Here is a 26,409-nt window from a genome sequence, read left to right on the forward strand (position 1 = left end):
CAGTTAACGGGGGTGGCATTATAGAGACATCATACTTGATTGAATAAAGATAGCTAAAAGTGAATATTCCAAGCGCTAGTTAAGGCTTTAGATTTGATTACTTACTTTGAAATGGGAGGAAACTAACACGCTGACGACCACTCTCTGCCAAACACTGCTTAATCATTTCAGACCTTGATATGTACAAAAAGACCCGACCAAACATGGGAGTGTACAGTACTGAGATTGTGTTAACACCTAGGTGTATCAAAGTTATCCTTGCACAAAGACACGCTCTCTCACACACACAAACACACACCTGGCCTAGCTGCAGATCCAACAAATCCCCAGCGCTTGATCTGATCGCTGTACAGACATTTTCAGTAGAATAAGGTCATCCACAAATGTCCTCTCTCACATGTAGCACACAGCAGGAAGCAGTCTGCTTCTGAAATACTTTGTGGTTTAGGCAGCGAAGCTGCCTGGATCTGACATCATACAGACTGTCTAATACCCAATAAGACTGAGTCAGGCTTTTGCGTTGACTTGCACCTCTGTTGCGTGATGTCTAGATAAATTCAGCGCTGCATGTGCGAACACGGCTTATGTCATGGCAACCTGATATTTTCCACTATATCTCAGTAATGAACCTGCCCATGATCCTCCGGCCCCGTGTGAAAACACCAGACTTCTGCCTTTAAGCCAGACAGTGAGGCTGTGATAGGTTACGTCTGACACAATCAGACGCGGTTACTTGAGACTGACAAGCTCTGATGGCCTACTTCCAGTCGGATCCAATTCCTGCTTTGTGTGACCAAACCTTGGCCTTTTTTTTTTTTGTTAAACTCAACATTAGTGCAGAACCAGAGCAGGAGGAGAAGAATAGTCAGGTGAGTTATAGCCATGCTAAAAGAAGAAATGGAAATACCAGTTCTGGGAGGGGAAAGAACACTGACAGACATATTTACATATGATTTTATCACAATACTCTATTCCCAGACTGTGTGCCATTGTTCATTTATGTAAACTGAGATCTTTATCCTGTGATCTTCCCATTCTGTGCAAGAGACAAAAGAGCCAACCAATGTAATCTGTTTTCAACCATCATTTTATAACTGAGCTTCATCTAGTGTTGCGACTTCCTCACGCAGAATTCATGCAGCATAGAGCTAACCTCTTTCTTAAGAAATGCAAGAGACCAATCTGTCCACGGAGAGCCTAAGAAATCCTCTAAACCTGCGGGACTAGGCAGACTTGCATTGACAGCTAACCTACAGCTCTTACCATGCTGACTGCGTGATGGATAGCACAGTGTGATAGAGGTAGGACAAAAGGACAGATTCTATAAATAGCAACCATCGACCACCCCTTTTCCCTGCTTCTCTCAAACTCTCTCTCTCACAGACACACAGACACACACACGCGCACACACACACACACGCGCGCGCGCAAACATTTAGTGCTTTGCTATTCATTATGATGGACAGCCACTCATCTCTTTTTCCCTTTTCTTAACCCAACCCCTGGTCTTTAAACTGGGGTTAAAGTGCAGATTTCTTATAGGGGTAGTCAGGTTTGCTAGGTGACCTGCGGTCTCTGACAATCTCTTCACTGACACTGTTTCTGTGAGGCTGCTGGAGTGGCCCTGGGCCTGATGATTCTCCAGCTAGACCCATCTCTTCTGGGGTCTCTCTGGGTCCTGGGTGTCTCTCCTCATAGTTGTCCATATTCCCACTGGGGGACCGTAAATGGCCTAAGCCATGAGTCAGGTCTGTCTCATTTGATCGCCCCTTTGAAATATGTCCCATCCTAGGTTGGGCTCCAGAGGGGCTAGCAAGGAGACCATCATGCCTCTGAGAGGTTATACTGAGGACATCCAGTCGTAGTGGGTCTGAGGCAGTCCGACCCTGTGTATGGCCCTGGGACTGAGAGTCAGAAACATAAGGAGGAGGATAGGAGCTGGAGGCGGTGCAGCTGTGGCTGTAGAGGTCTGGTCCAGCAAAGGAGGGCAGTGGGTGTGTGGAGGTTGGGGTTGCAGGTCGGCAGGAAAAGTCATACAGGTCAGGGAACTCAGCTTGAGCTTCCAGTTTGGGCTCAGGAGCGTGTCTCTTGCAGGAGTGGCCATGTCCAGGTCCATAGCCATGGCTGAGGCGGGAAGAAGGGCAGGGCCCATGAGGCAGGTGGTGGCTCTGAGGGCCTTCCCTCTCCATTTCTGCCATGTGCTGCTCCCTCAGAGTCATGACCGAAACACCTAGCGCAATGTCAGGCATGAACTCCCTCATAACCGGCTCCATGCTCATCTGCATTGGAAAACAGATAAACATTTATGACAGAACCTGACAATCAAGATATTCATATCCCAAAGCATAAGCCGCTAGGAACATTTGACTCAACAAAAATAAATAAATAAATAAAAATAAAAAGCATGTGGCACAAGGACATGCACGCACATATACACACTCACCACTTGCTGGTCTGAAAGCAAAGCTCGGCCCATAGCCTGTGGGTTGGTGCAGTCAGGGGGCTGAGGCCTGGGCACAGAGGAGTAGTCTGAGCTGCCATGCTTGGTGGCTGCATGGCGCTGGATCAGGGTGCGGTTGCAGGGGTAGGAGAAGGAACGGGTGGGGGTTGGCAAGGGCACGCGAGGTCGCCACGCACCCTTGAGCTGTGCGTGACTAGGTGTGGCAGGGGGGTGGTATGGGGGAGGTGGAGGAGGTAAGGGAGGGTGGAAGCCTGCTACTCCTTCCAGCTCTGTGAACATGCTATCCATGGCTGGACTGCTGTTTACCCGACAACGACCCACCTGGCGCAGGGCCAGTATTGGACTCTCATCTCCAAACCTTTCATCTGGGAAGAACTTGTATGGATTCTGCAGGTAAAAAATAAAAATCATAAATCTCATCCTCCAGAGATCTCCTCCCTAACCCTGGGAACACGCTCTGCTTTCTGCCTACCTGCAGTAGCTCAGTGGCTCCGTCTGCCAGACCAAACTCCCTCAGCACCCGCAGCTGCAGCTCATAGCTGACGGTGGCTCCCTCGCCACAGTTGAGGGCATACGCTCTCTGAACCTGCTCTGTGTGTCTTAGCTCATGCAGCCTCCGAATCATCTCCTTTACCACAGATAACTGAGGCACTGAAAAGTGAAAAAGAATACAAAGTCAGACATCAGAGTAAAATGACGTGAGTCAGTTAAAGTCTTCATAGTTTGAGTCTTAACGTTGTAATTTAATCAGGGTGCTCAGAGAATCCACTGAACGGCATTATGTTTACAGATACTTGAGCAGTTTCTCTGTTAGTCAGCAGTTTCTCATAACACTTAAGTCAAGCATGTGCATAATCCAGCCCGGGGGCCAATCACGGCCCTAGGTCAGATTTTATATGGTCCCTTGCTCCTACCCTATAAAATGTATTATTCATGGCCCGCCACCACAAACAGAATTAATAAAGTGTCATTTCTCTTTTCACCTCATGGTAGCAGCACCAGTAAGTCATGTTTAAAATGAACCTGAGATGCTGATATTCAGCAGCTTCAGCAGATCCTTATATTATTTTATTCTCGATATGTGAATGAAAGCAGATTTATTTTGTTAAGGTTCAAACACTTGATCACCATAATTCTTGTGTTATTGAAAATAAAGTGTTAAAAATTCATAATGTCTATGCTTTAAAAACAAGATGAGAAAGCTTGTTGGCCCCTCAATGATATACCATGAATAAATATGGCACTCTTATAAAAAAAATAAATAAAAATAAAAAAAAGAAGAAGAAGAAGAAAGGTTTGGACACCCCTGACTTAAGTCAACCATAACTGTGTAGCATCTGCGACACTGCTCCTACCTGGAATTTCATTTGCCACGACTGATGGAGCTGTGGTTGAGTTGCTTGCCATTTGCTGGTGGTTAATCATGTGACAACACTGAGGCACAGCGTTGTTGACCATGTAGAGTGTGTCCGGGACGTTGGACATGCGCACTAGTCGCAAACGCACTAGGTCTGTCTGCTCGACCATCATTTCATCAAGAACAGACTGAGGACACATAAAAAAAAAACATAAGTCCTATGTGCAACTCAAGGACATGGGGAACATTTTGCAAATTAGTTCCACTTGACTGACACTTCATCTAATAATGACACACTGGTCTATGGATATGTCATAAATATTCATGGCCTCGGGAAGGCCTATAAGTTATTAGGAAAGTTTGCAAACGGACATAAAGCAAATTTCGGTCAGACTGATAGAGGCCACTACTAAATGATTTGTATGCATAACAACAACTTGGCATGGGTAGTTTTAGCACGTCTGAGCTATAAACAGGTCGACAAATTTTACATTAGCCCGCACCCTTTACAGAAACTCTGCTCACTTTGGCGATAGCTATATGGGACACAAATATTCCCCCGGTTTCTGCCCTGTCTATAACCCCCATTAATCATAAATAAATGAACCTTACCTTAGCCTCCTCCACGTAAGGAGAGAAAAGGCGTGGACGCACATAGATGCCTGCATTTTTCTGACGCAACCAGGCATTGGCTTTACCCCCCTCAGCTGTGGGTAGCATGTCTGAAGGAGGGGTGCTTATCAAACCCCTTTTGAGCTGTGAATAGTGAAGAATGTGGATCAATGCTCAATCTATGAAGGTCACAATAACTCAGAAACACCAGTCATAAAAGCACAGCAGCTGAGAAAAGATAGATAAGTAACACTGACTGCGTCGGCGAGGACGTCACTGTTGGGAGGTAAGATGTGCTCTGTTCGGATGAAGGGCAGGAGCGGAGACAGGATCTCCTTCAGCTCCTCCACATCCAAGTCTCTCCTTTTCACTCCCCTCTTGTTTACGCTGTGGGCTGTGCCACTCAATAGGTTGGGTTCTGGGTAAACAGGAACGACCACGGTCAGATATTATAATGATTGTAATGCTTTTTGTGCGTCAACATTTATAGTCAGAGTTTACATACACACATCGTGGTAATTTTGGGTTTTATATGATTTCTTTAAACTGTCTTCTTCCAGGGAATGACTCTACAGTAAACCTCTTTAAAGACTTTAAAAAACAAGCCTTAGGTGCACAAATTTGAATTTATCTTGGGTTCTCTCTAATCTACAGAGACAAATAGCAAAGGCTTAAATAAATACATACAACCCCATTAATATTTAGTTAAATATTAATTTGCACGTTGCACCTCGAGCAGATGCTTTTTGTAGCCATCAACAAGTTTATGGTATAATCCTGTCTGGATATTTTACCCCTCTTATTGGCAGAATTGATTGAATCCATTTAAATTGTTTGGTTTCCTGACATGGACCTAGCTTTTAAGCAAAATGCACAAATTTTAAATAGGGTTGAGGTTGGGACTTTAGTAGGCAATTCCAAAAGCTTAGCGTTATCCTGCTTTATCCAAAAAATGTTTTGATGTGTGTTTGGGATCACAGTCCTGTTGGAACACAAATGTCTCCAAATTTCAACAGTCTTTGAGATGAAGTTGAAGAATGTGGAGGTAGTCCTCCAAATTTTTCAATGTATCAGTAGCACTGGCAGCAAGACAGCCTAACAGAATGATGCTACTGACAACATACTTGAAAGCTGGTGTGGTGCTTTTAGACTTGAAAGCATCACATTTGATTGATTGATTGATTGGTAATTTATTTCAACATGTGAACAATATACAAGTACATTTAGAAAGAAATAAGAGAGAAAAAAAAATACTATACAAATTACATACAAAAAAACATTCTGATTAATTTACATGTTGAAAGGGAGTGGGAAGAAGTATACACTTATTTAATCCCACCCCTGTCCCATAAATTATCAGTGAATATTTAGTCAGCTTCCTTACTGATATAATTTGTAATAAAAATAGTGAACAGATTTCTGATATACTATATACTATAATATCACATCATGAATTTTTTGTTTGTTTGTTTTTAAATAGAGACATTCACTTAATTTAAATATTTTCCTTTTCTTTATAGATCGAGAAGATCATATTTTTATAACTCTTTTTGAACAGTTTTATGTTTGGACATTGCTTTAATTCCATATTCAGTTTGTTCCATAGTTTCACTCCTTGAACAGAAACACAAAAGCCTTTTCTTGTAGTACGTACCTTCATTGTTTTGAAGTTACAAAAACCCCTTAAATTATAACTTCCTTCTTTCAAAAAAAACATACTCTGAATATTACCTGGCAGTTCTTTATTTTTTGCTTTGAATAGAATTTGTGCTGTTTGGAATTTCACTATATCGTCAATTTTCAATATTTCAGACTGCAAAAATAGTGAGTTTGTATGTTCCCTATAACCTGCATTGTGGATGATTCGAATTGCTTTCTTTTGAAGAGTAAAAAGTGAATGTAATGTGGTTTTATAGTTATTGCCCCAGACCTCTGCACAATAGCTTAAGTATGGTGAAACCAGTGAACAGTAGAGAATATGAAGTGATGTTCTGTCGAATACCTGTTTTGCCTTGTTTAGTACTGCAATGCTTCGTGATACTTTGGAATGAATATATCTTACGTGAGCTCTCCAGTTAAGTTTTTCATCTATTATTACCCCCAGAAATTTATTTTCACTGACTCTTTCAATATCAACACCATTTATTTGAATCTTTGCATTTGTATTTAAACTACTATTTCCAAATAACATCAGTTTAGATTTATTCAAATTTAATGATAATTTGTTTTTATCAAGCCAGAACTTCACTTTACTTATTTCATTAGTCATATCCTCCAATAAATTCTGCAGATCATCACCAGAGCAAAAAATGTTTGTATCGTCAGCAAAGAGAACCATTTTTAATACTTTGGACACTTTACAGATGTCGTTAATGTACAAGTTGAAGAATTTTGGACCCAAAACTGACCCTTGGGGTACACCACAAGCAATGTCCATACATAAGGAGCAACCACCATTTATTTTCACAAACTGCTTTCTGTCACTTAAATAACTCCGGACCCAATCTAAAACTACCCCTCTGACACCATAACGTTCCAGTTTTCTTATTAATATATCATGATCTATAGTGTCAAATGCCTTTGTCAAGTCTATGAATAACCCAGCCACATATTGCTTTTTGTCTATGGAATTTGTGATGTATTCTATTGAATCTAATAGTGCCGATGATGTTGATCTGCTTGATCTGAATCCGTACTGACTCTCAGTGAGTAGTTTATGTTTATCTATAAATTTTTCCAGTCTGTTTTTAAACAGTTTTTCAAGAACTTTTGAGAATTGGGGTAGTAAAGAGACAGGCCTGTAGTTTGTGAAATGGTGTTTGTTTCCAGATTTGTATAGAGGTATAACTTTTGCTATTTTCATTCTGTCTGGAAATCGACCAGTTTTACTTTTCTAAACAGCTTTGTCTTATGTGACCATAAAGCTTTCCTCCAGAAATTCATTTGGCTTGTGGACAGCTACAAATTACAGTCGAGTTTTGAAGCTTCTTTTTTGGTTGGCACCCTCTAAGATGCAAAACGCTACCTTGTCGACAGTGACGCTGGTGTTGCAGCAGTGTCCAGTTCACGGCAGGCTCGAGCCTTGGTAGTAACGAGTTTCGTCTCATCTCTTTTTCTTCTTCCAGACATTAGGAAAGTGCTGACACATCTAAATAATTTTTACTTGAGTACAATTGTTTGAACTGGTTATCCTGGAATCTGCAGTCGTTTAAAAAATGGCTCCAAGAGACCTTCCCAACTTGTGTAACTCTGTGACTCTCCTTTTTAGATCTTCACTGAATTCCTTGAACTTTCCCATTGTTCATTGTTCCAACTACTGGTGATTCCAATAAGTGCTCAACAAAAATCCTTTTTATGGTGCAAAGAGAAACTACCAGCTGTAGTCAATTATCAACTTCTCATTATCATAATCATAATGAGAGGTTAATAGGGCTTGGTCTTGTCAACGTTAAGGCTACTGTAGAACTTTAAGCACCGTTTAGTAAAAGATTAGTAGGTATATTTCCAATCCAAAATAAATTCATATTTTTACCCTAAATTCTTGTTTTTTAAGTCATTAAAGATGTATGCTATGCAATCATTCCACCCTGGAAAAAGAACAGTTTAAAGAACTCTTCTGATGAGTGGATGTAAATATCTGACCACCACTTTAAGTATGATAACACTTTTAGTGCTTTTACATCAACCTTCTGGCTGCATTTCAAACCTTTCGCACAAGATCGTTTTGACAAATTATAGGGATCTTGAGGAATCAGGCTGCTCTCCCTTATAATATGAATACCAATAACCTTGATCATGTACCCCTCAGAAGAGCATTAATTATCACAATAGCAACAATGACATGACAAATCAGATCGAACCACTTCCTGTTGAATTTATGGGGTAAAGTTTGGCTCTTTTTTGCTTTTAAGTATATTCACGAGGCTCTAGTAGGTGGTAATTTCCTCAGAGCAATTAGGGGGGCTGCTCAGAGGGTAATTATAGAGTGTATTATCTTACCCCTGTCTGCCATCCTCTTAATAAGCTGCTGCTCGCCCCACTTAACAACATACTTAAGAATGTCCTGTTCACTCGCCTGACAGAGAAAGAGAGATATAGGACAGAGAGAAAGCAAAAGACAAAAATATTATTAGGACAAGGTTAGATATTGTTGGGAACAGAACAGGGAAGGTATGACACGAGGATAAAGTGAAAATGCAATATGTTCAGGCAATGTCCCATCAAAGCTTGGGTCTGGTTTGTTTGGGTAGTTGGATTACAACACTTCACCTCAACCATCTGGTGTAAAGCCCAAGTTGCTTGGCAGTGCAGATGACAGCTCAGCTTTGATTAGGTTCTGGGTTTGAAAGAATTTCTCTCTAGGGAACGGTTTTTCAACTCTGGAAATTCTGGAGACTCAGCGTGTGCACGTGAACAGCGTCAGCACATGTGGACAGTGTGTGACTGGGGCAGGGACTGTGTGTTTGTATACAATATTTTCATGCAACTATCACAGATTCCCAAACACTGTGAGGTGCTATAAGTTGAGAGACGTTTCCTTACCTGTAGGTAGTCAGACTGAATTGCACTGAGAAGGTGTTCTTTGCCAAGTTCGTAGAGAACATCCGAAGTGACAACTTGACTGAACTCCTCACAGAGGAAGTGCATGGCCTGCCTATGGACCCACTTGGAGCCGTATGGTTGGGAGCTCCACTTGAGAATGGGGACAAGAGAGTCCAGAGACAAACTCTCCACAATAATGTCTTCACAGCCTGGGAGAGGCAACGAGACAGACAAGCAGAAATGTATCATATTCTGAAAAGAAGTGCATATATTGAAGTCAGAAAGATGTCACTTAACCTTAAAAAAGAAACACTACAACAACAAAAAAGCCTGTTTGAAAATGTATTTTAATGATTTAACTAAACAATTATTACAGTACGGCAAGTAACGCTGCAGCCTCTGCCAAACCATCAGTAGTTTTGACTCATATTCACTGACCCAGGGAGTCTCCCTCTAGTAGCCCCCACATCCTCCATGCTGCGTTTCCTAAATCAGAGCACATACCAGAACAGCAGGCAGCGGCTTTACTCTAACACACCAACCCACAGAAATGCCTTTGATACCTTGATGTGTTTCAGTCTCAAGCTGCCTTCTCTTAACCGTGATAAGTAAACACAGCAGCTTGCGGAAATGTGCTGCCGGTGCACAAGCACACACTTTGCAAAGGTGTACACACAGACCACTTGTGTGCATAAATCAAAAATGCATTAAAAGCCACAGAAGGCTTAGGGAATTATGTGCCTGGTGCTCTAGTCATTTAAAAAAAGAACCAAGTTTTGCAAATTCAGCCAACAATGGCACTCAAACTCTTAACACTTAATCTAACACGGATCCATTTATGCAGAAATAAAGCCTCCATGTCCACTTGGATTAACATATGATCGGTTTGGTCAAGCCATCTATCACAGTTCCAAACGAGAGAGTCTTAGTGGCTCACATTGAAAGTTCTTCTCCGATCATTAACACAAAGTGGACATTCATGAAGATAAAGCCGACTGACTGATGTCCAGTCAGAGCTGTTCTGAAGGGAAATAAAAGCTTCCCAGCTTCCTCATTCCAGGCGGTCCTGTCCATCAGTTCATCGTTGGAGGAGCAGCGGCGGCAGCAGCAGCACTCCTCTGGGAAAATCTTAAACTAGAAAATCTAAGCTGCTCTTCCGCCCTCAAACCACCACTTTGAACATAAACGCCGGGAAATTGGACACCAGACTTCAGAGCGATGACCCCACTGATACTTCAGCTTCATATCCATGCAAGCTGTGTGTACAAATTTTTGATTCGAATGGAAAAGCAACCATAATGTACATGCACAGCTATGAACCCTTTGGGTGTTTTTGCTTGTAAATGCAAGTTCGAGAAACACAAAGCAGACGCCCGCAGTCTTTTCAGCTGAGGCTGCATCATTAAGACAGATGTAGCTGAAATGTGGGCCTGCATATTTTTTTTCTCCTTTTTATCTGCTTTAAACAGACTGAAAAACAGGAGAAGATTTCCAGCATCTGCCTCATTGCCCACTGCTGGTTGTTTTGCTATTCATCTTCTAGAAAGTCCTCCAGTCTAGTTCAATTTGATTTTATTTATTTATTTATTTTTCACCCTCCCCTTAAAGCAGACACACAGGCATACGTCCACAAAAGCAGGCAATTCCCCACTTGGGACCAGTGGCACAGGAAAGCAAACAGCTCTGCTCTCTGTTAGCCCATTCGAATTCTCAGTGACAGCCAGTCTTTTAAAACGCAGCACTTTTTATTATGAGGTGGAGATTAGAATCAGCATTATATCTAGTACTAACCCGCCTCCCCCTCTCCACGGGTGGTGCACCACATTCACTGGAGCTTAGTCGACTGACAAGAATATCAACAGAACAGCAGGAACAGCGACAGTCAGCTCTACACTACACCAACTTTGGAGTACGCATGAATTTTGTCATGCTGTCATGATTTGGAGCTCTGTGTTTATAGAGCACACAGTCTCCAAAGCCACTTAAAACATCAACTGCACTCAAAGGCATGTAAACAAGCATGTGGATGTAAATCATCTCAGCCAATCAGTCAGGAAATGGAGCTTCAGTCAAAGCAGTCAAAACACAAGATAGGGCACTGAAATCGCTGGTCGGTCAGAGAGCAAGAAGGGAAGGCAGCAATGAAACTGCACTGAAGGGCTATCATCTCTTCAGCGCGCTTGAAAAATTAATAAGGCTTTTAATACTGGTTACTATTTGAGTGAGATGTAGTCGTAAAGGGAAGCCCATCTTGAGAATTAATAAGGAAGAATGACAGAGAGCTCTACAAAAACCTCCAAGGGCCAAACCTCCTTGTAGCCGGAGGGAAGCAGCCAAGGAGCACGTAAAGGGGGATGACAGTGTGACAGATGAGAGGGGGCTCTTTCTATATGAAACCCCTGACATAAACCTCTCTGCTGTCTCCTAAAGAGACGTCGCAGCAAAACAGTTGGATGGCTTCTTACAAATTTCAAGTCTCATAATTAACCCAAATTAGGCAGATAAACACACTTTTCCAAAATGCACAAAAATATCTCTAGGAATGAAGTGATCTCAAAAAGTGTAACAACAGGAAGTTAAAGAGTAGAAAGAGAGACTTGGATAAAATAGCATCAGGTTAACCTAAACTATTTCACCACATTCCACTTTGAGGTTTGACGGGAAATGATTTGAGCTGTGCAGAACAGACGGAAAGGGAGCAAAGAGGGATAAAAATACCCCTCGATTAGGGGCTTGTTGAGAAGGTGGGGGGGTGGAGGGGGAAGACGAGGTGATGGTGTGTGGGGATGACACCATATGCCTCCTTGTTGCTGGCTTAAGCTGCCAGAATGACCCTGAGAGTGACACCCAAAGCTTGAGGGTGGGAGCTGGTGTCTAACCAGTTGTGTGTCCAGTGCTATTAAAATCACCACACAGGTCTTAAAAAAGGTAATCGACTCTCAAGCCTTCAGTCAATACAGCAGCTACACAGTATTGATCCTCTGCTTTTAAAAGATTTTAATACCAGCATGTTTATTGCAATAAAGTGCTGTGTGTTAAAAAAAAAAAAAAAGATGTACATGTATATTTTTTTATTACTTCCTCTGTAAACAGAATGTGTGGTTTCCTCTTATCAGCTTAAAGACCCACACCTACTTTAGCACATTAAGATTATGACATGGACTATATTTGTATTAATGCTGCAGCATAAGTTTGGAGAGAAAAAAAAAAATTCTGGCTACTCTATAGTGATCTCAGCTTTATAAAACAGTGTGCCAACAGAGCATATAGACTATGTTATATATCTGCAGCTGCCTCACCATAAAAAAATAACCTTTGAGCTACAGAGGAGTGAAGAATTGAAAGAAAACACTCACAGGCTTTTATTGTGAAACGACAGTGGTGAAGCTGTCAAATTGCAAAGTATATTTTAAATATTCTGGATGTAACTGTAAACGAGTGTCTTAAAATAATACTGGTTTGATTTCATTAGAAAGCACAAAGCAGTCAAACTCTCTGGTCTTTATAGCTTCATTTCAGTATTAGGCAAACTAATTTCCTATACTGTGACTATGAAGATCATTATTGGCCGAGAAGACACGATAAAGTAAGAAATTGTGTTTTGTCACTTTTGGATTCACACGGGCCAAATTCGGTAGTTTTGCATGTATTTGAAAAAGACTGCTTTAAATACTGCATACTTGAAAAGGTTATTCCGATTAAAGTGGATTTTTGTTTATTTGTGTTGGAAACTGCAAAACGCTCAGGTGCCACTTTGGAGGAAGTGCAGTGGAGGAAGCGACTGGCTCATGTAAAAAGTATGGCTTTAACCTTTGCTACCAGGGTCAAAAAAAGAGTGTAATCTGAGTAAAGATAGAGCAGAAATGAAGTGTTGACAGAAGCACCTCATGTAACACAGAGTGGGGCTGTATGCCTCCAGAGGGAGAGATAACCTATATCAGCCTGTTTCTAACACCCGTCACAGCTAGAGTAATCTGCAGCCATATTAAGTGCAGAATATTAAGACACTGAGTCTGGTAAAAAAAATGACATGAATGCATGAAAAGAGACGTTATAGCAGGGTTGAGTTTTGCAAGGCATCAACTCACGTACAAAATTCTATCCTATTATGATAAAAGTCTAGCTCATATTATTAAGTTAATAGAAAATGACACAATTATGACAGGCTGGACAGGCAAATTGACTCTAAACCTTATGATCAGGCTATTGAACTACAGTTGGTTGCTGTTAAGGTTTTAAGCAATTTGTCGTAGAGACCTTGCCAGCACTTTGACTCATGTATTCTGCAGACAGGAAGGAAGAAATTACTTAGGAATGAAACTAAACAAAAAAATTTTGAGGCAGATTGTTTATCTGGGACTTTTTTTTGCTCATTTCCAGCTCCATAATTTTAATCTTGTACTCTGCTAGAATTGATTCACAGTTCGACATGATTATTTATATATCCGTATGTTATACTGGGCTGCTGTTCAGACTCTCTGCTACTATCTGAAACAAGCCCCTCTCCATTTAAGCCAACGTTCCTCTGGCTGGCTGCCCTTTAGAAGGAAGATTTATGGCAGATGGGAAGGGCTTCTGTCCTCACAGCCAGAGCTGTGTGCCCAACATGACCATATTAGGAATATGTCACTGATGTCACACAGAGCCACGAGTTAAAAAAAAACAAAAACAAAAAAAACTGTATGAAACAAAGCATTTAGAGCAATAAGAAGCCGGAGCTGTTGGCTCACAGGGATTATTCACATATAAACCAACCCACATTGGCCATGTTTATTATGAGCATTGACTATCCTAATAGTATCAGTAAGACAGAAAATAAGCAAAATAAGTCAAAACAGAAAAATGTGGTTGCTATCACACCCTATGTTGTTGATATTGTGACTATGACTTACCTTGAGCCAGCATGCTAAACTCCAAAAACAGAGCAATATGGTACAGCTCCATGGCCTCTTCCGTGCGTGTGCTGGCCCCACGGCTCCCTGACACTAGGGCTTGCACCTCACCGAGGCTGCCTGCTGAGGGGCTGCCACGCAGCACCAGCCCGAGCTCGACGACATCCGTGTACATGCAGTGGAGAATAACCTGCACATATTTTCGTGGTATTATGGACTCATCCAGCACTATGCGGGTGGGTGTCTGGAGTGTGCGCTCTGTCATTTCCTCGCCTGTGCGAATACGTCGCTGCAAAAGGTTCCGAAAGAAAGGAGAGCGTGCTGACAGGATAGCTTTGTGAGCCCTAAGGTCCTCGTCTGGGGTCCCTGCAGCTCCTGGGGCCCCATTGCCTCCTTGACTCACTGATGTTGCTGCAGCCACAGCTCCTCTCTCATTACAGCTCTCTATCATTTCAGAGTCTGAAGAGAAGCTGAGCAGAGCGTCATAGTAGCACATGTAGTCAAACAAACCCTTCATGTCTGCCTCCAAGGAGTTAGGTGTACCAAACTCCTCGCTTAGCTGCACTAGCACATCCACATTCTGAAGCCTCGTATCCTCTGCTCCACCCACCCCAAACTCCCCAGTGTACAAGTAGTGAAGTAGGGCGGAGAACATGGGAACATCAATGCCAGCCGTGTCAATGTCCATTAGAACCTCTGCTCCGTACCCGGGAGATGAAGACAGCAAGGTCTTAAAAAAGGGGCAACGGGGAGCCAGGATGGCCCGATGAGCTGGAAAACAAGTACCCCGAAAGATGAGGTCCACATCTGTGCAGTACTTGTGCTGGTAGAGAGCGGCTAGATCCCGCTGCAAGCTAGGAGCCTCTGGACGTGCGAGGCTGGCCTGGAAGCTCAGCTCCTTGAGGGCTGCCGTTCCCTCATACTCCTCCACCAGGGCGTTTGTGTCACGGACGTCCCACCCTGACAAAAGCTCACGCATCTGCCGCGCATGATCCGCTGAGCGGCTAGACTTCCTCCTTTTGATGAACCTCCGCTTGAGAGTCGCCAGACCAAGACTCTTCTTCTTCCTGTCTGCCGGCCGCTCATGGCCGTGCTCCAGGCTGTATAGCTTTGACTCCCAACCATATCCCTGCTGAGAGTAGGATGAGGTCCCTGGAATAAAAACAGCTGAAGGTTAGCCTAAAAATTATTGTGTTTTAAATACATCTAATTATAATAGAAAGAAATTAACAGTTTTACATTACAAAAAAAGAATTAATGGTGGGTGGTCAAGCTTTCCCTTACACACACACGGCCCTTTTTACATTTTTTAGTTTTCATATTGGGAATTGTGACATTTAGTGTACATTCATAACATGTTTTAGGTTTACCTGACAGTCCTGTGACAAATGTGTTCATGCCCCCTCCCCCAAACAGCAACTATGGGTCCACAGTTTGTAAAAACGAAACAGTAAAAGGTGGTATGTACAGAAGTTTCAATGCAATTCAGCCACAATTTAGGCAGATAAACACCTTTTTCTGCCAGCTGAAAGACTTTCTATTTTTGGTTAAGCAATTTTCAGACACTCTTGCAGATCACTTCCAGTTCTTTTTTTTTTTTTTAAAGACTGTCTTACACAAATTGCATGTTAAATATACCCAGATTTTCAGTGATGTTCATGTAATGGGATTGTGAGTAGGGCTGGGCCATATTATACCGTTCACGGTAATACCGGTATAATGTTAGGCAACGATAGGAAAATGAAATATCGCGATAGAATGGGAGTAAAACGCGCATGCGCAGTGCCTTTGTTTTCATACGCACATGGCCGATTGTTGAGTGAAACAGATGAACCAGAATTGGTTTGTAAAAATGGTGCAACTTCCGTGATGTGGAACTGGTTTGGTGTTTGTCCGTCAGATACACAACAAAGCACATTTTTTTGCAGAACATGCAAGCGGCCGTTGTTATTGTCGTATTTGTCGGACTAAGATGCTCTTAAATCTGGGAGTAATCTGGGTCCTAAACTCCGTATACTTCAGGTCAAACAACACTGCAGCATCACTTAGAGTTAAAAACTGTCTAAATTCTTTCATCTTTAATAAAACGATCAGCATTGCTGCTTTACCAGGTGTAACTATAAAGTTTAACTTCCAGGCATCCATGAAAACAAAAGTTATTACATTTAACGGAGTTAGAAGTTAGCAGGAAGCTAGCGGAAGTTAGCTCGCTAGTTTCGCTAGTTACCTTAGCATGATATTGCATGTTCTGACGGAGAGATTTCTGAAAAAAATCAAACGTACAGCTCTGCTATCACTTCCAACATAAATGAAGACAGGAAACTAAACAGCAGTGACGTTTGTAGGGTTACTGAAGTTGGGCTAGCTGGTATATAATGATGTGCTACGTGATCGCTAGCGACACAGCTATGTTAGCATAACATAAACAGTGAAGCTGGAGGACGAACACTAACACTTTTCCACTTATAAAAGTTAACGTTAAGGTTCCTCATGGTTAGAGACAAATGCAATCGCATGGCAGGATGCTGTAAACGGACCAAACTTCAGTCAGGAGAACAACTGAGATAATCCATCCACAATACGAGGTTAGTCATTAATATACTGCAACAACATGGGAATAGAGCAGCTGCCAGAGAATTCAACATTAATGAATCAATGGTACAGAAGTGGAGGAAGCAAGAAGAATGAGTTTAATAAAGTTTGATTTATCTGACTGCTTTGTTTCGCTTAATGTGCCTTATAATCCCGTGCACCTTATGGTCCGAAAAATGCGTACTGCACACTGCAGTTTAATGTTGCAAAGCACCTATTTTTAACTTCAGTGGATATTATACATGGTTATGCTCAGGATATGTCAGCCCATTTCTACTGGAAATGCCTTTTGGTTAAACTTTCAGCAAGGAATTTGCATTTGCACTGTTACATTTTTATAAAGCTTTAATGTACATAAAAACCAGCTTCTTGTTTAAGTGAAAATAAATGGAAGGTTGTCTTTTTGCGCTAGTAATGTTGTGGAGTTGTATTTTGTCTCGCATCAATTATATCGTCGGTTATATCGTTATCGCAAATTTTCAAATATATATCGTGATAAATATATTTTTGGCCATATCGCCCTGCTCTAATTGTGAGAGCTCGATAAGGCGTCCATGGCGTAGACCATGTATATGGATCACTTCCATTTCTGTCAGCCCAACCTTCCTGCAGCTTCTTTTACCATCATATGCCCCCCTCCCTTTTTTGCCCACCAGACATGTTTTTTTCCTGAAAGTTTTCTTGCTCAATAATATTTTGTTGATTTTCACAGTTCCCTTTAAATGCTATTTTTTAATGCCATTCTGGGCACTGGAAATTGTAAGCTGGAAGCACTTTGATATCTTTTTAAAGCTTTCCCCTGCCTTGTAGGCGACACTTGGTTTCATTTTCTCATCCTCAGTCTTTGTTAAGAGGAACCCACGGTTACTGAATCCTGGATATGTTTGAAGAGTCAGAGAATTTAATCAAAGAGAAAGTCCTAATGGTAATTCTTCTAAAAACCCCAATCAAATTCTACAAGTGGAGGGCTTCCACAACTTTTGCACAAGCAAGCCACAGTTATTTCTCAGGTGTTTATTTTCAATTTTTTAGGATCAAGAAATAAAATGAATTTGAAAAGAGGTTCATTTTAGAGCTCCTTTGCTGCAAGAGCTGTATTTGTTTCTTTTTTTTTCCTTGTTTCAAAAGCAGCCTGCACCAGTTTACTGTTGTATATCTGTGCCCTGCTCTATCAAGCTAAGGACACTCATGCCTGACCCAGCTACCAAAACATCTGGATCTAGTTCAACAACTGGAAAAAAAAGGAAGGAAAAAAGTCTTTATTTTTTTTTCAGACCAAACCTTGATCATCACAGACCCAATTATAATCCCGTCCTACTTTAGACTCCTCCATCAACGTAGGTCCATTCATGTATTTATGCCCAATCAATTACACTCAATAGCAGTTATCTTTTGCTTGAGAGGCAGGACTTGTACGTCAGAGGAACCTCTGCCAAGGAGATCCTCTCTGCCTGCCTTTCTCTCAGGATCCATCAGTGTGACCCAAATAGTAATCATTCTAACACTGTGAATCATCTATGGCCCCGGCCAGCTCAACCAAGCAGCTACAGAGCTCAGAGCAAACGGGAGAGGTCTCAGGGGCTACTGAGATAATTTGGCTCTTTGCAGTGCTTTCACTTTGAAGTGGAAACCCACATAAACCCCAGACTTAAGTCATTCTGAAACTGAAATAAACACTTTTTTTAACTTAAGAAAAGACTTATTTAAATTAATCTCTGGAGCAGCTCTCCAAACGCTCTGGCACTCAGGACTGCAGGGAAAGCTTTAAGAGCCATAAACTAGACTCTGCCACTTTCTTCAACAGCAATCAAAAAGAGTGCTTAAATGTCGACAATATGTACATACAAGCAAACCACTACACTCCATGTCAGACAGGTTTTCTGAGGATACAGGTACTAACTGAAGGCCATATGCTATGCTCTTCAACAATGACAGTAGTGAAATTGGAACAAGACCAAAAGCGAGAGAGAGAGAGAGAGAGAAAACCCCCCAAAAAACCTCTTCACATTAAAAACTCAAAGTGCAGCTGTCAGCCCATTCAGGCCAGAAAGTAGGCTATAGTCAGTCACAGGGCTCGCTTCCTGTCTACAAGTTAGATTTCAGTTCTGACAAATAAATACTTAATGCAATTATTCGTCAGCCTTAAACAATAATTTAAGTCCATATGGCACAGTAAAGTAGATCCACTGCTTTTTAATGAATTCAGTTGTACTCAAACGCTCTGTTTAAGAGCTCTCATGCATAAAAATGTTCACCTATTGCACCATTAGTTGCCATGGAAGCAGGTTAATATAATGTAATGTGTATAGCAGACCATCCCATTATGTTTGTAGAGATATTTTTTAATCAAATCTGATTCTTGACTCTACTTTGGACATGAAGAGAAATTGGGTTTTTCACCAGTAATTCATCTAACAAAAGACATTTTGCCATATTGTAAAAATAATAATAATAATCATATACATGAACTGACCGGTGATGCACTTAATACCTATAAAAGTCTGTTGTGCCTGTGAACCTCCCCCTATCCGTGGGGAGCACGAGTGCGGGTAGCTGGATCCATTGGCACCCATCCTCGGTTCTCTTCACTTGCTATTTGGGGGTCCCCCCTCGTGCTGAGTCATTCTGCTCAGACAACGTATTCCTCTCAGTCGTCAGTTGCGGGTCAGGCACGGGTCCTCTGAAGCATCCTCAGAGCTCCAGGCCCAAGCTGCCATGGCTGGAGGAAGAACAGAAGGAGAGATATTTAAGCTTAAGAGTGACTGCATTTTAAATGTTGTTGACTGCAACATTGTGAGATTGGACTTTTTGGAAAGATAATGAATGTCAGTGTTAAGGAAGGTGAACAGAGGAGCACTTAATATTATCTATCGCGCCGTTTCAGCCACATTGATTTCACGGCACCGATGAATCATAGCTGTCTTGCCATTTTACAGGTTTGAAGTGCTAAAAATTGAGTTTTTGTGAAAAGTGAAAATTGCATGGTCATTCTCCTATCTATAATCTTCAACAGTGACTCCAGTTAACAGAGACTTCCCTATCCTCCCCTCAAGAAATGACAAGCAGTCAACTACAATGTAATCCAGATGTGGTGGGGGACTTTCAGAGGGAGGTACAACCCAGAACAAGTTACTCTGCTTTTGCCTGTTATCACCTTAAACTAGAAGTAGTCTAATAAATGATTTGGGTACTTTTCCAGTTCAGTCTGTAGCCAGTGAAAACTCTTTAGTGTAGATATGTTTGACTGTAGACTTAATCCAGTATTGTAACATATTATGTTATGGGGTGGGCAACAAATATACAAATATAGAACATAGCATAAACATAGCATAAATATGTCTCTTGACAGTGATTCTACAATACAGTTTATACAGGGGGGTGCTTCATTTTCAATCCTTCCTCTCCAGGAAGCTGATGAATTTATTTATCATGAAACTGTGGTTTCTTGATAAATAAACGACAAGAAAATGAATACAAACCAAACCAGAACTTTGTACCTTGCATTACTTTAAAGTATAGGAAGTCTAATACATGACCTGGGTACTTTTCCAGTAGCCAAACTGATCCAATGGGTAGCCAACATTTAGCCAAATCAGCTCCAGAGATGAGATTAACACCCGTTTTAAGGCCTGAGATATTAACACACATATACATCCACACACAGCCGGTCCTGGTGTGTATTTGGCACCCAGAGCCATTATGCTCGCATGGCTACAAATCAGTGTGGTCTTAATGAGGTTATACTCAGGTGGATATGTTTGGTCTTTAAGAATTTGATCAGGAAAAGTAATTCCCCCTGCAAATTCTGGTGGACGCAGCAAGTGATCAGCAGAACATTATAAAATAATAGCTTTTCATATCATTTAAATTATTTTCTACATTAATTTTCTATCATGATAAAAGAAAGATAATATATGATTGGATAATGGGTATTTAACTGCTATTTTACCGATGAAGAGAACATTTATGTTTTAGATTACACAAACCTTAACAGCCGACTTTATGCAAATCAGTTCTCCAATGTGACAAAAACTCTACCAAACAGACATCTGAGCACTCAGTTGGTTGTTAATTCATATGTTTGGGGGACCAGCTAATAATTCAAAGACAGAAGCTGTGCTGCAGATGCAGAGTTGAGCAGCTTTAAGTTGCTCTTTACAGTCATTACCATAACTTATTGCTGTGAGCCATGGCAATGGCCAAGCAGTTTTCCCTCTTCTCTTTTCATGCTGTCACCAGCTATGATCTAAAAGAAAACAGGGCACCTCATTAACTGAGTGTACTGACGACTACTCAAGCTAACAATTGCAAACTGAGTCTATCTGGCTTCATTTCGACAAGCATGTAGACTGCAGTTATAGAGCTGGATTGAGGGGGTCAAGCTTTTCTTAAGATTTTGCACTCGTTACTCTTAAAATGTTGCCCAAGCTTCAGAAAGTCACACAAGCCCAAAGAGCAAACCAGAGAGCGTGCAGATGTCTGGAGACGTGTATGCCGGATATGGGAAGTATAACAGCGGTTGAAGTCTGCCCTTGGCTGGTGTGAGCAAAGCTTTAATTGCAATAACTTTTATCAGGATGTTATAAAAAACATTATAGAGGTGCAAAAAGTTGGAAAGACTTTAGGACTATTGGGGTTTTCCCAAGGAGGTTGAAATCCAGCAAAGACTTTACCAAAAAACAAGGTGGGATCATAAAAGGTCATTAAAAAGAAACAAAGGAAACTCTGTCATATAGTGTCCACTAAAAGAAAGACCACTAATCAAAACAGAAGAAAACTATAAGTCACTGCTCTCAGGGGAGCAGTGACTTATAGTTTTCTTTTTTTTCTCTTTGCGTTTCATTAGTTGAATCAGATTGGGTTTATCTATAACAGTAAGTTAGATGAAGTTTCGACTGCAGTTTATGAGTAGTCAATTCAGAAATGCAGGCAAATCCAAAGATTTTTGCAAACTACTTCTTGCAACCAAAGAAGAGGAGAAGATTCCCAATTTCCCTCTGCACTTACATCTTGGCATGAATGCGTCCCTTTATAAACATTACTAAGAAATTTGAAAATGTAATCCTCATTGTGGTCCTTTAAATAACTCAACACAAAAAGAGTCACGTATATATTCTCATTTAGTCTCTTTTGTATATTAGACCAAACTTAGAACTGGAGTGTGATGGGAGATCTGCTTTATCTCAGACTGCTGGTTTTCCTGCCTACCATACTAATAAATCATAGTGTCTGCCCCTGTAGAGAACCACTCCACAACCTCCCAAGGGTTCAATGGAAAACCACAGCCTCTTACTCCACACACAAATAGTCACCAGGCAGTCACACTAGAGCACTCCAATAAAAACATTGGTTGATCTTTATTTCATTAGACTGCTTTAAATAAGCCCCATCTTCACAGGGAATTAATTTGGACAAAATTAGAAATTGAATTTGAATATGTAGGAGAGAGGAAGCAGCCCTTGAGATATATACTGTCTTGTTTACAAAAAGGCAGCGGTGGTGGTGGTGGTTGGGGTTCTCTAAGGAGCAGAGCAGAGGCAGAATAAAACAAAGCAACTAACGCATCCATTGAACACCACACCAACTTCCCAGCGAGGCGGCTTTAATTCATTCAAATTAGCGAACCAAATTTAACTTTAGCTGCAGTGCTGAATTCTAAAACCATAATTTAGGGCAGAGACCTGACTCATAATGTGCAAGAAGCATTTTGGCCATAATCTCTCTGATGTCAAACATTAAGACACTTTCCTGCAGTTTAGATTGAAACACTGAGGCGCTCTGTTGTTGCTCAGGCTGGGAGCAGAGGAGGGCAGTGCCACAGACGGGGGAAGGCAGACACCAGCCGAGCTGGACTATGCGTCCCTAATGAGAGGTGACAAGAGACACTCCCTGCCCCCACCTACCTCTACGCACACGCTGTCATGGACACATATGCACCCTATCAAACCGCTCACCTTGCCTCAGTCATGGATCACTTTTATGTTATTTTAACAATCAGCCAGTTAAAGGGGCTTAAAAGACAAAAGAACAGCCGTTCACTGAACATACAAAAATTACTTGGCACGCGAACAGGAGCGATGTATTATTCAAATGACTGTCAGGGCTCTTTATTAATCATTTATGTGGATATCCTCATCGTGGCTAGAGAAAACGGAAGAGGTGGGTACACAGGTCTTCGGTCCTGTACGCAAGCCCAAATTTTAGCAGCACATTTCTATTATCTCAGTGCAGCCTTTTCACAAGTCGTTTCCATAAACCTGAACTCATCTGCTGGAACACACACGCAACCGGCGTTTGAAGTCAAAGTGGCAGCGGTAATTAAGCTAGAATGGGCTTGACAAGATTTCGCCAAATTAAAGGTGATGTGGAGAATTACTTGGCTAGCATCGAAGATGATTGAGAATTTCCCATTTCATTCCTCTTCGGTAATTTTATAACAGCTTACTAATCTAAAAAGGCGCACACGTCTGTGCTCAAACAGCTTGAAGAAACCTGCGCGCTGTGTACTCTACTAGTCCCACTGTGAATCTTGTGAATAAAACTATGTCCGCTTTTTGATGGACGTCTTTGTTTGGTTCAGTGGCTAAATGCCCTAATCCTCTGGAAAGGAGCCAGTGCCACAGTCAGGCCTGAATGAAACACTGAAATACTCTCCCCAAACACTTTCCTGTCTGCAATTACACAGCAGTGTCATGCATTAAAGCTCTCACACACAGAGCTCTTCAATTTAATGTTTCCAAAAGGTATTTTTATTAGTCCAATGCTGACATATGTGTGTATCCATTTCACAATAGGAATCACAGAAGAAACAAAGTTTATGTTTCTGATTCACATACAACAAGAAAAACAAAAGATGCCGGCTTTGGGGGATGAAAAGAAGTTTTACTGTCACAAAACCTGTTAAATGACCTCTGGGGTAAGTTGCCCATTACGTCTTTTGCTTACAGAGCTGTGCAGAAATACAGCTTTCAGTTACAAATTGTCTGACTCTTTTGATATTTGATACAATCAAGGGTGCTCTGGAAGGTCATAAAAAAGCAATGCAGCAGTGAGCAGAAACCAGAACTCTCTAACACAGAGTGACCTCCATGGCACTGATGTGTCTGCACACATCTCGCAGCAAGATACCCGACTGGAACAGCCACCGAAGGTTGGTGGAAAACAAAATAAAGTCCACCCTTTTAAAATAATAGTCATATTTTGTCTGAAACGATAACCGGAGAACGCAAATTCAGAGGCAGAGCAGACCGCTTATGCCGACAATGTTTTTTGCCAATCAGGTAAATCAGCATAATGTTGTGTCAGGCCATTCAGCTGATTACAGATTCTGGCAGGAGAGCCATGGGAACCTAAGGAAAAATCAGAACAAGCTAGAAAACAGACAACACAGTGAAATGACAGAAACGGAGAGAGGAAACAAAAGTCCCCACGATGATGACTCATGGTGAGCAGCCTCAGGATTAGCCTGTGTCAACTAACAATATGAACCGTAATGGTGCATATTTGACATTTCACTGAGTACGCTGTCAGCTGATTACGTTTTGCTCTAGAGGCCATGAAACAAAATGGCAAATATCAAACACAGCTACCTCAAAGTTAATTTGTTTTCTTTCAGACCTTTGATTTGAATACATGATGGCAACTTATCCAACAAACACTGGACAGATGAATGTCATCCTGTAGGTGTGCTTGCAATGGAAAACCGAACAGAACCATCATGTGAAGTAGGCATACACTTAATGACTGCGCAAACATAACCCAGTTGTCGATCTTCAGAGAATGAATGGCAACTCAGGACACAATGGGTGCTTATTTTGAGTGAGATGTCAATGCTCATTGTTGGGTTCTCCATCCAACTGGCCAGGGTAAACAGCATTCAGGGTAAAGTGCGGCTGACTGAGTGGCAAGTATTTGCAAGCTCGCTGCCTTTTCATGCCAGTCATGGATTTCTGAGCACTGTAACACTGATAATTACATGTCATTATACAGCTCTGAAGCACTGACACAAATACTTAACCCAGCGAAATGGTAAACATGAGCACTAAAACGCACGGGGAAGGCACCTTTATTCAAGTGAGGAGCTGCAAAGACAGACAGGCTGCATTTTAGAAAAAGATGGAGTTAACGGACTGACTGCTGAGTCTACCCGCAATTTCAGTGAGATTACCATGGGATTATCGCAGACTGCATATGGCTCCTCATCACTTACATGGATGCTAATGCCAACAAACATCACATACGTTGTTAGGAAAAAATCTCGCTACAGCAACACTAATTTTCTATTGGATGGGTTAATGTCAGATACCTACACAATTCAAAGAAGTCATTGGTATCTAAATCTATTATGGTAATAATTGTATGACTTGTGGAAATTATTACAAGACCTAGCCACGCAATAAGTCTTCATCTTTACACAGCGGCTACAATTGCGGTTTAAGCTGTCCCCAAAGCTCAGTCTGTCAACTACTGTGTCACACAGATGCAATAATCAGCAACATGTAGGTTTTTCTCCAAAGTGACACAAAAATCACACTTATCCTGAACTTTTCTACCAATCCAGCCACACGCAAAACGAAAACAAATAAGAGCAGTCTTCTCCAGCCCGTATGAAAATAAATCTAATTATTTGCAAAGGCTTTGTTAGCCTGCCGTTATCACGGAGCTATTGTTGCTCTCTGGGCTACCGCTGCTCAGCGGAAGCTTTGGTTAAAAGTGCCTTTAAGAGCAGAGAAAAAAAATAAAATTAAAGCGGATTGTTTTTCGCGGCTGATAAATAAAAAAGGGAAGTAATGTCCAAATTGTATGGCGACAGCCCAGCAAGAGGAGTCATATTCACCACAGCCCTGTAATTAGTAGCATATCCTAAGAGGCTAGGGTAAGCTATCTCTGCGGTGTCGCTTTGACTTCAGCCCTCGGAAATTTACTTTGAGCAAGATGAGATGCAACTGTTGAAAAGCGGTCGTTAAAAGATATTTACCAGAAAGTGAGGAGCTTCGCAGGCATTATTTTTTCTTCGTTTCCCCTCGTAGTTTAGGCAGCACTCCGATCCAACTTGTCTCAGGCAGGGAGAGGGAGAGAGAAAAAAAATGCAGCTCAACACCTTCTTTTCCCAACTCTGCTCATTACGCACGGCTCGACGTCAACCTTTGGTCTCTAATGTGCAATAGTTTCCACTTGCATCGACTTTCCGGTGATTTTTCAGCATCTACCTCGACTAAAAACTAAACCCAGACCGTTTTAAATCTCGGTTCGGTTCGGTATTTCCCCTTAGTAGCACAACGCCTTGTTGGGTGGTTGTTATGGCCTATCCCAACGCTACCCGTTTCAAGTTAGCCAAAATAAGAAGGAAACTTCCGGTCATGTTTTTCAAAATAAAACCTTCAAACGCGAGAGTTTACTGCATTTTCGTTGTGCAGTAACTTGCGACCCAATGAAAAAGCATTTCACATCCCGCGTTTGATATTCAAATTTTGCACAAATTCTGCAGGTGTCGAATAAATTTAAAAGGCACGCTTTGCTCGTGCTCTGAAACGTCTTAATTTTGGAAGTAAAGTCTATCTTTCTTTGCGTTTAGGTCAACTTAACACTCTCATTGCTGTATGCCGACTGTTCAAGAGGCCCGTCAGTACTCACAGCAGATTGTGCAATATACCGTTTGCGAGCGCCCTCTAGCGTTTAATTGGTGGCAGTAGTCAGAAATGGGCTACGTACGTGTCACAATCATATGGTCAAGATAGTACTTCTCAGCTTCCCTTTATGTTTTATATAACTGATGACATTGTCAGTAATTCTGCAGGAGAATCGGGAGCTGTGACGAACAGCGGTATGCAATTTTAAGTATAATATTATAGAAAATGTTCCAGACAATGCAACCCAGCGCATGGTTTGTCTATTAACCTTTCCCTCTTTCATTTAGAGGCAGACCTATGAGATGACGTTACTGTGATGCAGGC

The 26,409-nt window shown here is 41.5% G+C and overlaps 1 protein-coding gene across 2 annotated transcripts; it reads right to left on the reverse strand.

The window, feature by feature from the left end:
• Positions 1-1,069: 1,069 nt before the first annotated feature.
• btbd7 (BTB (POZ) domain containing 7) lies at positions 1,070-25,782 on the reverse strand. 2 transcript variants are annotated; one of them, XM_026151718.2, is made up of 11 exons: positions 25,434-25,782; positions 18,930-19,175; positions 13,865-15,016; positions 8,973-9,181; positions 8,430-8,505; positions 4,688-4,848; positions 4,431-4,574; positions 3,817-4,006; positions 2,934-3,112; positions 2,444-2,848; positions 1,070-2,279 (listed from the first exon to the last, which is right to left on the reverse strand). In XM_026151718.2, the coding sequence occupies exons 2-11, from the start codon at positions 19,027-19,029 to the stop codon at positions 1,521-1,523; spliced, it is 3,375 nt and encodes a 1,124-aa protein (XP_026007503.1). In that variant the 5' UTR covers positions 19,030-19,175; positions 25,434-25,782; the 3' UTR covers positions 1,070-1,520. The 2 variants fall into 2 exon arrangements, with proteins under 2 accessions (XP_026007503.1, XP_026007504.1); XM_026151719.2 differs by having other exon boundaries at positions 18,948-19,175; positions 25,434-25,761.
• Between the last annotated feature and the right edge of the window lie 627 nt (positions 25,783-26,409).

The sequence above is a fragment of the Astatotilapia calliptera genome, chromosome 19 (assembly GCF_964374335.1).
Source record: "Astatotilapia calliptera chromosome 19, fAstCal68.1, whole genome shotgun sequence".
In the NCBI taxonomy this organism is placed as follows: Eukaryota; Metazoa; Chordata; class Actinopteri; order Cichliformes; family Cichlidae; genus Astatotilapia; species Astatotilapia calliptera.

What these genes read in the sequence shown, in the direction of transcription:
- btbd7 (XM_026151718.2), bottom strand. Translation starts at nt 19,029, where the DNA reads ATGGGTGCCAATGGATCCAGCTACCCGCACTCGTGCTCCCCACGGATA. An exon ending in TTCAGTCTGACTACCTACAG is followed by an intron (nt 8,506 to 8,972) that starts GTAAGGAAACGT and finishes TTTCTCTGTCAG; the next exon opens with GCGAGTGAACAGGACATTCT. An exon ending in TAAGAGGATGGCAGACAGGG is followed by an intron (nt 4,849 to 8,429) that starts GTAAGATAATAC and finishes CTGTTTACCCAG; the next exon opens with AACCCAACCTATTGAGTGGC.